Raw genomic sequence first — 13755 nt, 5'->3', positions numbered from 1 at the left:
TCCCCTCTATGCCAGGAGTTCGAGAGATACAATGTTCTCTCTCTCCTCCATTCATAGAGAGGAAAAAAAACAAAAAAAAAACAAGGGGGACGGGGTTATACAGGTGACTGATCACTGTGAAAGCCAATCAGAGGCTATCACAGCTATCATGTGACCCGGAACCAGGAGTCCCTGATCTCGATCGTTAGAACGGGACCTGGGGCTCTCAGTGACACCCCGGTCTTTGTGCTGGAAGCGCGCTGTGCGGCGCACTCCCAGCACAAAAGACAGGTACACAAATATGCAGCCCCACAGAAAAAAGCCCAGTTCTGTGAGGATGCATATTTATGTGGCGTCGGTGTTAAGGGGTTAATTTGTAAATAACACACACCTATTCCTGAGTATTTATGCTTCCAGTTCATCTCACAGGACGTGATGTTTATATGTTATGATAAAATGTTTTCAACCTGAAAAACTAAACTTATACTTAAATCTTAAAAGACTCATATAAAGAAGAACAAGGGAAGAGAAAGGGTGGGGGCAGGAGCACCTTAAGCATGCTATAGCTGTCTATGGTGGGGAAAGGCATTGTTCCAACTACATATTACAAGTCTTAAAGTCAGTCAAGCTCGAAGAGCAAAATTATATCCGCTAACCTACATGTTCACATCTCTACCTCAGAAACGAAGGAAAAATTGTTGACTGGTGCTATTTTATAGTTAGCGCAGTACTCCCTTCCTGTTCCAGACACCAGGAAGTATATGGCTTATTATGACAACTGTAGGCTTTATTTTATCAGTGGTAACAAGCTTTTTATCTAGTGAAAAAAAATGCAGATTTTATACACGTTTTTGTGGCTCCTGTGATATCAGATTATATAATTAGGATGCCAGAATAATCAAGAATATTTTCTGAGGTGTAGCACATTAGATACGATTAATGCTTCAGAGACTCTGGAGGTTTGTAAAAGGTAGCAGAGAAATATGAGTATGTGGGAAGGTTTCTATAGTGAAGGTGAAGTGACATAACACCAAATAAGCTGTTTTGACCTACCTTCCTCCCTCTTCACTGGTATCCAGGCAGCCTATTATATGAATCAGCTGCTGTCCAATGAATGCTTTAGTCATCAGGTCTTCAATTTTAGTCATATCTGCTTTTTCTTCCTCCGTTAGCACAGGAAGTGTTTGAAGATAACTAAAGAAAAGAGTAAAGGATTTTAAGATCCTGCTCTTGCAATAAAACTCAGTATTGCCCTTCTATTCAACCTTAATAGTATTAAAATCTATTTTTTTTTTTATTAAAATTTTAGCTCCATATTACAGTGCCTTGAAAAAGTATCCCTATCCCTTTGAAATGTTCTACATTTTCCATGTTACAACCAAAAAGGTAAATGTATTTTATTGGGATTTCATCTGATAGACCAACAGAAAGTGGCACATAACTGTGAAGTGGAAGGAAAATGATGAATGGTTTAACATTTTCTACAAAAATATCTGAAAAGTGTGCATTTGTATTTTTGTATTTAGCCATGACCCCCCCCCCCCTGGAGTCAATGCTTTGTAGAACCACCTTTCACTGCAATTACAGCTGCAAGTCTTTTTGGGCATGTCTACCAGCTTTCCACATCTAGAGTGTGAAATTTTTGCCCATTCTTTGCAAAATAGCTGTCAGATTGGATGGAGAGCATCTCTGAACAACAATTTTCAAGTCTTCCCACAGATTGTCAATTGGATTTAGGTCTGGACTTTGACTGGGTCATTCTAACACATGAATATGCTTTGATCTAAACCATTCCATTATAGCTCTGGCTGTATGTTTAGGGTCGTTGTCCTCCGCCGCAGTATCAAGTCTTTTGCAGACTCCAACAGGTTTTCTTCTAAGATTGCCCTGTATTTGGCTCCATCCATCTTCCCATCAACTCTAACCAGCATCCCTGTCCCTGCTGAATAAAAGCATCCCCACAACATGATGCTGCCACCACCATGTTTCATGGTTGGGATGGTGTGTTCAGGCTGATGTGCAGTGTTAGTTTCCTGCCACATATAGCATTTTGCTTTTAGGCCAAAATGTTCAATTTTGGTATCATCTGACAAGAGCACCTTCTTCCACATATATGGCTTTCTTTCAACAAAGGCTTTCTTCTTGCCACTCTTCCACAAAGGTCAGATTTGTGGAGTGCACAACTAATAGTTGTCCTGTGGACAGAATCTCCCACCTGAGCTGTGGATCTCTGCAGCTCCTCCAGAGTTACCATGGGCCTCTTGGGTGCTTCTCTGACCAATGCTCTCCTTCTCCGGCCTGTCAGCTTAGGTGGACGACCATGTCTTTTTAATAATTTACTTGAATGTCAAGCTAAAAAGGTCAACACAGCCAATGCCAGCATGTTGGAATGCACTGCAATGCAATACAAGGGTGTGAACAAAATCTTTTGAAAACAATTGATTTTCTGTTGACGTCTAAACTTGCTAAAAGTCAAAAAATGGGATAAACTGCTGACCTACTGGGGCTCCTGAATGTGGCCTCTTGGGATCCAAAAAAAACAAAAAAAAAAAAGTTTGAGGGGTCAGGAACATCTCCAACTACATGATTTTCCTTGCCAGGAGGGAAGTAAAACACATGGCGGAATTGATAGTCTCTACTAATCACGCTTCCGGGGAAAAAAAGAAAAAAGTTCGATTGGACCCAGTTTGCCTGTGCTCCTGAATATTGTGACATATTGCGCTCCGTACCTTGAATCCAGGAGCTGAATCCAGAAGCTGATCCGAAGAAACATCCTAAAGGTACTGGACAGTGAAATAATGTAGATGAGTTGACTTCTGGTCACATTTTCCCAACCCCTACCCATGTCCCATTTCCTGCAAAAATCCCCCCCCCCCCCACCCCCTTTTTTTTCCCTCGCTTTCCTTTCCATCTCCCAAGGCCTACCAAGCAGAAGCTCACCCAATGAGTAATAGAGCTATGGAAGACTCATGAACTCAAATAATAAATATTTGAATACATTATAGTGTTGATCATTGATTGTACATAGAGCCCTCTTAGACTTAATTCAAATTCTACCAATTGATGGTAATTTTACCTTTTTGCTCTCCAGACTGATTTTTTCCTGTTTGTATTGAAAAATGCAAAAAAAAAAAAAATTAAGTGACTCATTTAGAGTCTTTGTGGCCAATGGCGGCAGAAGCTGCTAAGGCCACAGGTAAATTAAATCTAAAAATCCACAGGAGACAGCAAGAACACAATTGTGGCCTCTGTTGACAAGGGAGAGGGCCCAGCCACACTTGTTAGAGTGGAGGACTCAGAGGAACAATAGACTCTAAATATCAGAGGATAACATTCCAGGCTGCAGACATCACAATGTAAGCAGCCCTAAAAACAGTGTAATGCAAACTGGGGCACCCGGTACAGTGAGACTGTTTCCTCAAACTCCATGACTAGATTCAGATGTTCTAAGAAGCAAGGCCTTAGGTGCTCACAAACCCAAACAGCTGGTAGCAGGCGAGGGTTGAATGGCTAGAAAAGAACAAAGGCGCTTTAGGCAGGCAACAAAAAACAAGCTTGCAATCAATGTGGTTCTTTGCAAACAGAAGCAGCAGCAAGGAGATGCTTTCTAGTCACTGCATGGTAGAAGAGAGTGTGGCGTGCATGATCACAGTCCACCAAGCGGATGAACAGAAGCAGAGGACACAGCGCCGCCAAGTGTAAACTGTAGAACAATTTATTATTAAAAAGTTAGGCAACTCACATCTTCTAAAAAGTATACAGGCTCATAGGGATAAAGTGTAGAAAACGTCTATTGCCAGATGTTAGTAGGTGCTCTGGAAGGGATCAAAAGCTGATCAGCAGGAGGCGCTGCACACGGAAGGGCATGGATGGAGAAGCCCAGCTGAGTCCCTGGTATTTCCAGAGCTGATGGTGTTGGCGTATGACGTCATCAGGCTACGACGCGTTTCTGAGCATGCGCAGGGACAGCTGGGAACCGGCGTGCTCTTTCTTCAGGCATAGATCATACACAAGGGAAGGAGAGCCTTATATAGGACAATGAAGGAATGACAGACAGAGCTGGGGGCGTTGAGAGGGAGAAAGGAGCAGGGTGGCCGGTACAGGGAGAATCAGCGGAGAGATGAGAACATGTATATATGCATAAAACAGGGGAACAGATAAAACAGGGGAACATTTACACATGCATAAAATACGGGAAATCAGATAAACAAGAATGAGAAATAATGTATAAAATTAAAAATGGCAAATCATAATCAGGATAAGAAAATACGTAAGTATATATGTAACAAACCAGTGGACATGAGTATAATGAATAAATAAATATGCCTCAATGAGTATATAATGGACAAATAGAGTGTGAGTAATAAAAAGAGTAATAGGTTGCATATATATATACATATAAATTGGTTATGTTGGGAAAGCGGACCAATGGGTATGATGACTAGATGAGTATACATCAATGAAATATTAATGGACAGTTGGTGTGTAAATAAGTGGATGTATGGATAAATAGGAAATAGTGTGATAACTGAAGAGATATAAACAATTAAATAGATTACAATAGGGATGAACGTATAATTAATTGTTTACATCTCTTAATTTATCACACTATTTCCTATTTATCCATACGTGCACTTATTTACACACCACTTGTCCATTAATATTTCATTGATGAATACTCATCTATTCATCATACATATTGGTCCCCTCTCCCAACATAACCTAATTTATATGTACATATATGCAACCTATTACCCTTTTTATTATGCACACACTATTTGTCCATTATATACTCATTGAGGCATATCCATATATTCATTATACTCATTATGTCCTCTGGTTTGTTATATGTATACTTATGTATTCTCTTATCCTGATTTTGATTTGCCATTTTTAATTATATACATTATCTATTGCTCATCCTTGTTTATCTGATCCCCCGTATTTTATGCATTTATATATGTTCTCCTGTTTTATCTGGTCCCGTTTTTATGCATATATACATGTTCTCATCGCTCCGCTGACTCTCTGTGTACTGCCCCCCACCCTACTCCTTTCCCCCTCTCTCCACCCCCAGCCCTGTCTGTCATTCCTTCATTGTCCTATATAAAAAGGCTCTCCCTCCCCCTCCCTCCATTTTGTATGATCTATGCCTGACAAAAGAGCGCCGATTCCTAGCTGTCCCTGCGCATGCTCAGAAACGAGTCGCATCCTGGTGATGTCAGACGGCAACACCATCAGCTCCGGACACACCAGGGACTCAGCCGGGCTTCTCCATCCATGCCCTTCCGTGTGCAGTGCCTCCTGCTGTTCGGCCGTTGATCCCTTCCAGAGCACCTACTAACATCTGGCGATAGATGTTTTCTACACTTTATCCCTATGAGCCTGTATACTTTTTAGAAGATGTGAGTTGCCCAACTTACTTTTTAATAATAAATTGTTCTACAGTTTACACTTAGAAGGTGCTGTGTCCTCTGCTTCTGTTTCTCTACTCTAGAGCATGCTTCACTGTACCACAGCCTGCCCTATTGTCAACTGGATTACCCTCTGCCTGATCTGGAACATGGTCCATCTTATAATAGTCTACATGGACTGCATGATCCATGCGCCTGCGTACTCTCCCTTTTTTCACCAAGCGGATGAAGCCAGTGCGCAGTACTAGATCATTAACCACGACCACAGCAAACACTGGTGGGAACAGAAATAAAGGCACCCAGTAGCTAGGCTCTTCTATCAGACTGCACTCTGCAGAGAACACTCAGTAGCGCATTGCGGGCTCCTTAACCATGCTCTATAGAGTAAGCACTGTGGTGTCTGGTGTGTGCTCCATCTAGTGGCAAAATTGCAGTATATTTTCTGATTGAGGTATTTCAAAAAAGTATAGGTCATTAGATGGAGCTGATGATCAAAGGACGTTATCTTAGAGCAAATACAGGAAAATCCTGCAGCCTGGATGAACGCTTGTGACATTCATCCAACAAATGCATTATAAAACCGATCTTTAAGCATGTTTTCTGCATAAGACAGAAGTATATTCATGTTTCGGTTACTTCAACAGAAGGACATCATTACCGTAACAGATACTCCGCATACACAGCTGGCTCTGGTAAAATTTGCTCTAGTGCAGCCTCTCCTTCATCACCTTTGGATTTAATGTACTCACAAAGTGCTTTCCAATACAAAACATTTTCTGGAGTCAAAGTATCCACTGGAACGAGTTTCCTAAAAGTATAAAAAAACACATTATCTGCATTCAAACTACCAGTATGCTGTTGCTATGCAACTTCATATCTCACTATATGTGAAACACTACATGGTCTTTCTGGCCTTGATGAACTGAAAGCAGGATGCAATCCCGGTGTTAAGTTACAAAATCAGAGTGGCGATAAGCGATGTTTACTGACCAACTTTTGAAAATGCTAGTTGCCTGGCTGTAATACTGATTCAATCCCTTCAATGATTAAAGAGTATTTAACCCAGAACAAGAAGTATATAAATGTGCTGACTTCACTTGCTGTATACACTAGTAATTGGATACTTGTTGTAGATCATATGATACAAACAGTGTACACCAAAAACGTAAATATCAGTTAAAAAAAAAAAAAACCACGACAATGGGCACATGTAATGGAAATATTACATGCATTAAAGAATATGTAAACCCAACACTTCATTTTCCTGCTGAACCATGTACTGGTATGAAAAAGTATCCTGTTCTCGTTGTATTGTTTCCTTTGTGTGAAATCCCTGGTGTTCCTGACAGTTTCTTCTGCTTTCCTATTACAAACTGACCACATAAAGCAGGGGGGGGGGGAAAAAAAAAAAACCATAGTCAGTTCTCTAGCTGCCTCCCCCCCCCCACAGCCATTGCCTGGGAAGATCAGTGTGCTGCTACTTCTCCTCCCTGAAATCTTCATGCAGCTGAGAACAAAGTGTATGTGATCACTTATAAAAAGGAAAGAAAAAAAGGTATTTATAAGGGGTTTTTTTATATGTATACACGAATGCTTTGCCTTTCATTTCTAGTTTAAACTGAATGGGTTTCACAAGTTGAGCGTTTACATATACTTTAATATAAAACAAATCTAGGACATGCAATTCAAAATGAATCTATAGTGGTTTTGTTTTCTTTGTACATTTCTAAAATAAAACTGAAATTATAAACACGCCAAAAAAAAAAAAAAAAAAAAAAAGACTGCACTGCTTAAAGGTCTTAATAAACAGTCTCCCAGGATGTCTACTGCTCCAGGTGCAGGTTTCAGTAGCCCATTTAGCTCATTATGTATAACAAAATTGAAAATGAGACCTCACTCCACAGAGATCCCACTGGTAAGTTTACTGTGTGTAGCTGGCTGTTGACTCAGTGCCTGCCCTTAGGTCACACCCCTCTGACATGTTTCGTCCCTCCTCAAGCTTAATCATAGACCTCTATGTGGCCTAAAGATGGGGACTGTGTCAAACTTACCAGTGGGATTTCTGCAGAGTTTGGCCTTGTTTTTCAAAAACTGAAATGATATTCTTTGTTTTAGCAGGCACATTTTGGATCGTGTAGGGGAGGGCTAGTATTTTCTCACCATCTTTCTTTCAAATAGGAGGTTTCCCTTCACTTCTTGTCATGTGGACTCATCAGAAAGCAAGAGATTATTTTAAATGTGAGGAAAATCTCTTTTGCAAGAATAAGTGTTCCGATTTCCCTTCTATAAGTGTTGCGGTGGCAATAAAAACCTGACAGTGGTTCTAACCCACCATTTAAAACTTAAAATAAGCTTTGCTTAAGTTAGAATTCAAAGCAAGCAAAAGCTTAAATGCCATGGAATGGACAGGACACAAGGTCACCTACCTTTCATCAACATTCTTGCACTTCTCCACAAGCTCATTAAGAGAGGACAGAGAAAACATTGCATTGAGAGCAGAGACTGCAACTTCTGGAGAATTTTCCACATCCAGCCGATGAAGTAGCTCCAAGATGTTGCCCTCCGTGTATTTCAACCATGACTGCAGCAGCTTCTTCTGCATGATTCCTTTCACTGCCTCTGTGACAAGACACATGGATTGTGATAAAGTGCTTAAAGTATCATATGTTCAATGCAGGAGCATGTAATAGTTTTACTCAAAATAGCCATTTGAAAAAAAAAAAAAATTCAAATTTTGAACCAGGCCTCCTGCATGGTCCATTTATGTCCCTATACCGCTTGGGGCAGATTCAGGCCTCTCACTCTCTACTGAATCGATCGTGGCCCTCATTACAACTTCTCTGTGACCCAACGGGCCCCTACAACCTGAATTTCTGGAAAGCTTTCCAACTGCGACACTTCCTGAGCTCGCTTCCCTCACCCGCTAGCTTTCAGCGTCTGCTCACCGTGCTGGAGGAATACTGGTCTGCCGAGGGCACTATGCCCCATGCCTTATCTAAAGTCTATAACCTAATTCTAACGCCGTCTGCAGACTTTACCCCCTCTTACCTTCTGAAGTGGGAATCGGATCTCGGAGGATCCTTCTCAGAGACCCAAAAGTCTACTATCCTTTTATTCTTGCTGAAATCGTCCTCGTGCACAAAAGTACAAGAGAACAACTTTAAGATATTGTCCCGTTGGTACAGAACTCCGATGGTGTTACAGAAGCTCTCTCCCTCCAACTCTAATCTCTGCTGGAGATGTCAGGAGGCAGAGGGAACACTTCATCATATTTTCTGGTCGTCCCCTCAACTTGCACACTACTGGGAAGGGGTTAGTCATATCATCCAAAAATTCACGGACTACTCCGTGCCTATGGACCCAGCGTTTTTTCTGTGACATGTCACCGATATGCCACCCAGAACTGAAAAGCGTTCAGTATATTATGTTACCTCCTGAATGCGGCCAAATCTTGTATCTCCTTATGTTGGCGAAAGACGCAGCCTACGTCACTAGGGCTTTGGCTATGTAAAGTGGAGGAAATGAACCTTGTGGAAGACTTGATGCTGACGCATCAACATAAACGTGATGTATATTCTAAAACTTGGACCCTTTGGAACCAGTTTGTCTACTCGGAGGAAGGGAAGTCTCTCCTAGAGACGGGAGAGGAGTAATTTATTCCTACCTGGCATTCACATAGTCTCTCCCCCCCCCCCTTTTTTTTACCACCCTCTCATTCCCCCCCTCCCCTTTCTCTCTGCTGTGTCTCGTTTCCTACTCACGTTCCTCTTGATTCTTTTTTCTCTACCTTTTTTACATCTTCTACATATGAGTAACTACAATGAACAGCGGAGTGGTGGTCCCTTTGTGAGTACTGGGTTACATTTCTGATTCTGGAACATATTTTTTCTGTACTCTCTTGAATTCTGTAAATGCTTGAATTGCTATTGATGCTTTTCTTATATTTTTTATTTGCCTGTATGAATATATGGTCACTTCTCTACTGCTGTTCTGTTGCCATGAATAAAGAATTTTGAAATAAAAAAAAAAGGGGGAGGTTTACAGTATTTATTAGAAAGAGTGGAATGCTTACCTGATCTGTCATTAAGTCCTTGTTGCAAAAGCTTAACTCTCTGGGCAATGGTAAGTGCTCTTAAGTGAACTTTATCAGCCAAAACCTTTGAAATGTAGAGAGAGAGATCAAACATCTTTAAATATCTACAGCCATAGGATGGTATGATGGTTCCCTTTATGTGCCAGATACTAAGACTCTAGTAGCCAATGTGCCTCAAATATTAGAGCAGATGAAAATTTGGACATTCTATGGTTAAAGTGATTGCAAACCTCTGACAAAATAATTAACACTGCATCACTTCCTACAGTGTGCATTTGCCTCAATCCAAAGCACTGATCACACAGTACCGTCTCCTTCCTCAGCTTACTACATGAGTCTAAAAGGTGATGCTGACACCAGACAATCTTAGAAAATGGCTGTGAACAGGGCAAACACACACACACACACACACACACACAATAACTGTTTGCCCTTGCGTTGATCTATGCAGATCTACATAGATCATGTGATCAAGCCCTTTTGTTTTCCAAATTGTTAGATTGCCTATAAATAAGATGTAATTCCTAAAATTTACCTCATAGGCAAGTTTCCTCACTTGTTCCTTAACGTCCATAGTGCGCCCAACAATTTTTGGTAAGGTACTGGCAGAGGGTGCAATGCAGGATAACACTGCTCTCCTTACTTCTGCATTCAAATCATTTTCCAACAACTGCATGTATGCTATGGAGAAAAACAATGCTTATTTTTTTAAAGAAAAAAAAAATAAGTCCAAAGAGCACAGAACAGAACAGCTCTCCTGTCATGCACAATTAGCACCATCCACTATCAAACACAAGGAAGTATTAGCAAAAGGTTTAGGAAAGTAAACCTCAAATATACAGAGTGTATAAAGCCATCAAACATGTTACAAAGTAAATAAATCCCAGAAGTCAGGCTGTGCGCTAAATATTGATTCACTGTTACTAGCTAATAAATGGGCTAAAATCAGGTTGGGAGACCAAAATCTGTAGAAAACAAACAGGGAAGGATGAAAGAAAGTCTCATTAGTATAGCAAAGCTTTATTAGATTATGTATACAGAAAAACAAAGACAGAATTGCACTCACAAGCATATGAAGAGTAACCAGCATATCAGAGCAGAGTGTGTCCTAGATAGCTGGGTGTAACAGTCCAGATTCAATGCCGCCATCATTAGGTGTAAGAGTTCTGCCACTGCACAAGGGGAGGGAGGAACAAACAGGAGACTCTTCCATACAGAGAATTATTGCTCCTGCTTGTTTCAGATTGCAAGGAATTCGGGGAACACATTTTTCAGAGTGAAAGGAACGAGCAAGAGATGCTTCCACCCATCTCCCATGGACCGGTCCCCCATTTCCCCAACACGCAGCAGCAGACTAACAGGGCAGCATAAGCTGTAGACTGTGTTACACTCACCCAGCTCCAACTATGGGCGGCACAGTGGCTTAGTGGTTAACACTTCTGCCTGGCAGTACTAGGGTTGTTGGTTCGAATCCCAACCACGGCACCACCTGCCTGGAGTTTGCATGTTCTCCCTGTGCCTGCGTGGGTTTCCTCCGGGTACTCCGGTTTCCTCCCACACTCCAAAGACATGCAGGTAGGTTAATTGGATCCTGTATAAATTGTCCATAGTATGTGTATGTATGAAAGTGAGTTAGGGACCTTAGATTGTACACCCCTTGAGGATTAGGGACTGATGTGAATGTACAATATATATATATATATATATGTGTAAAGCGGTGCGTAAATTGAGGGCACTATATATGAAATAAATAAAATGTGTGCCTAGTCTGAAATCTTTGCTCCGTTATGAGGCCGTCTTGCACCCTTCCCACATTATATATTGTATATTTTTTTTTTTTTAGGATAACAGAAAATGAGACAAATCATAACAGGATTAATATTACAAGTATCAAGTCACAAGGCGCTCCATTGGGCAAATAAGCAACACATAGGAAGATGCAGAGTGGCAATACCATAGTGCAATGTCACGATTATATTTTGACAATAGAAGCATCCAGGAGATTTGAGAGCCCAAAAGCCATTTCAGATACATCTACACATAAGAGTCCAACTATTCGAAAGGATTAACCTCCTAAGTAAATATAAGATAGTATAGGTGATATATTGCAAGTACCAGACTGAGCCATCTTCGGCGACCTTACCTTTTGAAATTTGGCAGGACAAATCCTATGGTCATATATAGATTTCTTGTATGGAAGATATACAGATATTTTATGCTATTCTGATCAGCAAACAGTTCTAAAAATCAGTCAGTGCGTTTAAAGTGTTACTAAACCTACAAACCGTAAAATCAGTCTGTATATGCAGTAAAGCGTGTTATACTCACTGTGGAACCTAAGGGGTTAATCCTCTGCATTATGTAAAAATGCTTTTTGATCCTGACTTCTGTGATCCTCCCCTTTTAGCTCTTAATAAGACATATCCTGTGGATACACTGCACATGCTCAATTTGGTGTGTTTGGCTAGCGATGTTTTTGTTTCTTGGGAGAGTGCATGTGATCAATACAGGGCCAATCAGCCCAGCCCAGACAGAGGTCAGGGGTTCTGCATCCTCCTAGAGAAAACTCCTCCTACAAGCTTTAACCAGTGCTCTGCTGAACACTGATAGTCACAAGACTGCTGTAACTGCTGATGAGAAAAGGTATTTAGCAGTTTATATTTACTAAAATAATTGCATTTCGATGTTCTGTGTACTGTGAGAGGACTGGATAGTGAATGCAGGCTCCGGGGTTTAGTAACACTTTAAAAGCTGAGACACACAAGAGACAGTGATGCTGATTTTCGAAAGAATTTGAAAACGTTAACACAATATGTGAATGTTCACTTTAATTCCATAAGATGGAAAGAAAATCCCCATTTTCTTATTCCACCTGCACAATTGGATAATTGAAGTGAACAGTCACACAATTTGTGTGAACATTTGGTTTCTTTAGTGAATCATCCTCCGTACGCATTATGCAATACATACTATAATTGTCTCTGAAATATCAGTGTCACCTCACATATCACAGGAATAAATGCTCACCATTTGATACAGGACAGTTAACATCACTTGGGTCCTGGAGCCTGGCGAGCGCCAGAACTGCTTGGATCCGCACATTGGGTACTCTGTCAGTCACTCGGATGAGCATGGCATCATGGATCTTATCAAACAGGTCATCATCAATTTGAGCATTTTCGGGTAAATTTACCAGAAGTTTATAGATAAGTTGGCAAACCCTGAACCGAACTGCCATGCTATTGGCCACATGGGACTGAAATAAAAAAAAAAAAAAAAATACAGATAAACTGTGTCCTTGAAACATTCAACAAATGAACTCTTCAACAAAGCTCACTTTTATTATTTAAGATTTTAGCACCATCTAGTGTTCACAACATACAATGCATGCTATAAAAACATGCATACTGAGAAAACACAACTTATACAGAATAAACTGAGGATAAAAGGCAGACATAAGAGCTCAAATAACCAAATAATCCTAAATAAGAGCTGCATGCAAGAATCAAACTGCAAGGAATGAACATTCTGAAAGCCACGTAGATGAGGCAATTCACAAAAGAGATCTCAGAAAGTGAATGCTTTCATGTGTACACAATACAGCTGGGTAATGAAATTTGTCAAACTCACAGTTTAGACATCACCTTAAAGAATAATTGCACTCTCTTCACTTTTTCTTGCCATTTTAGGATACTCAGAAATCCTGCAGGATATTTGATGACATACAATATACACACAAGGGATTTTTTTACAAGGTTATAACAAGCCATTCTTCTGTATTTGTTTTCTATGTATTCTTCATCGATTTAAAGCCCATTTCAGATGCAACAGTCCTTGTAGCGCTTTAAAAAAACAAATCTGTGGTGGATGGCTTTTCAGAGGGCAGTTGACAGGCGACTAGGTGGGAATGTGTTGCCTATTCAGCGCTTGTTTTACCGCTGAAAAGGTGAAACCATTGCGTGCAATGTACTTGGTTGCAGGGTGGTTTTGGCAAGGCCCCATTCACCCAAACCAGTTGTGTTCATCAGCGGTACTGCCCTGTGGCAAATTGTGGCTGTGGCAAGTGTACAGCCCTTAGAAGGTGCATGTGCTTCTCTAGGTGGGAGGTTGGTAAAGCCGTCTGCTTTTACCACCCCCTGGTCACCCAAGTGAATAAGCCATAACTCCAGATTGACTAGCAGGAATCAGCAGGGGAGTGTGCACACTAATTCTTTTAGTACTGATAGCATAGAAGGTGGAGCAGTTATGAGGTGTGATTTTTGTTTAAGC

General features: G+C 40.8%; 1 protein-coding gene across 5 annotated transcripts in view; it reads right to left on the bottom strand.

Moving 5' to 3' along the window:
* Positions 1-13755, bottom strand: part of NCAPG (non-SMC condensin I complex subunit G) — a 254082-nt gene that overhangs the window by 31777 nt on the left and 208550 nt on the right. For all 5 annotated transcript variants that reach the window (XM_089677458.1, XM_089677459.1, XM_089677461.1 and 2 more), the window contains 6 exons: positions 12514-12742; positions 10022-10167; positions 9466-9550; positions 7820-8012; positions 6052-6201; positions 1033-1173 (listed from right to left, as the gene is read on the bottom strand). In XM_089677458.1, the coding sequence (XP_089533584.1) occupies positions 1033-1173; positions 6052-6201; positions 7820-8012; positions 9466-9550; positions 10022-10167; positions 12514-12742 (944 nt within the window). The remainder of the gene's footprint in view (positions 1-1032; positions 1174-6051; positions 6202-7819; positions 8013-9465; positions 9551-10021; positions 10168-12513; positions 12743-13755) is intronic.

This window comes from Staurois parvus, unplaced genomic scaffold, assembly GCF_062004578.1.
Source record: "Staurois parvus isolate SC_StPar_1 unplaced genomic scaffold, SC_StPar_1.0 ptg000186l, whole genome shotgun sequence".
In the NCBI taxonomy this organism is placed as follows: Eukaryota; Metazoa; Chordata; class Amphibia; order Anura; family Ranidae; genus Staurois; species Staurois parvus.
This window is presented reverse-complemented; position numbering and strand designations above follow the sequence as displayed.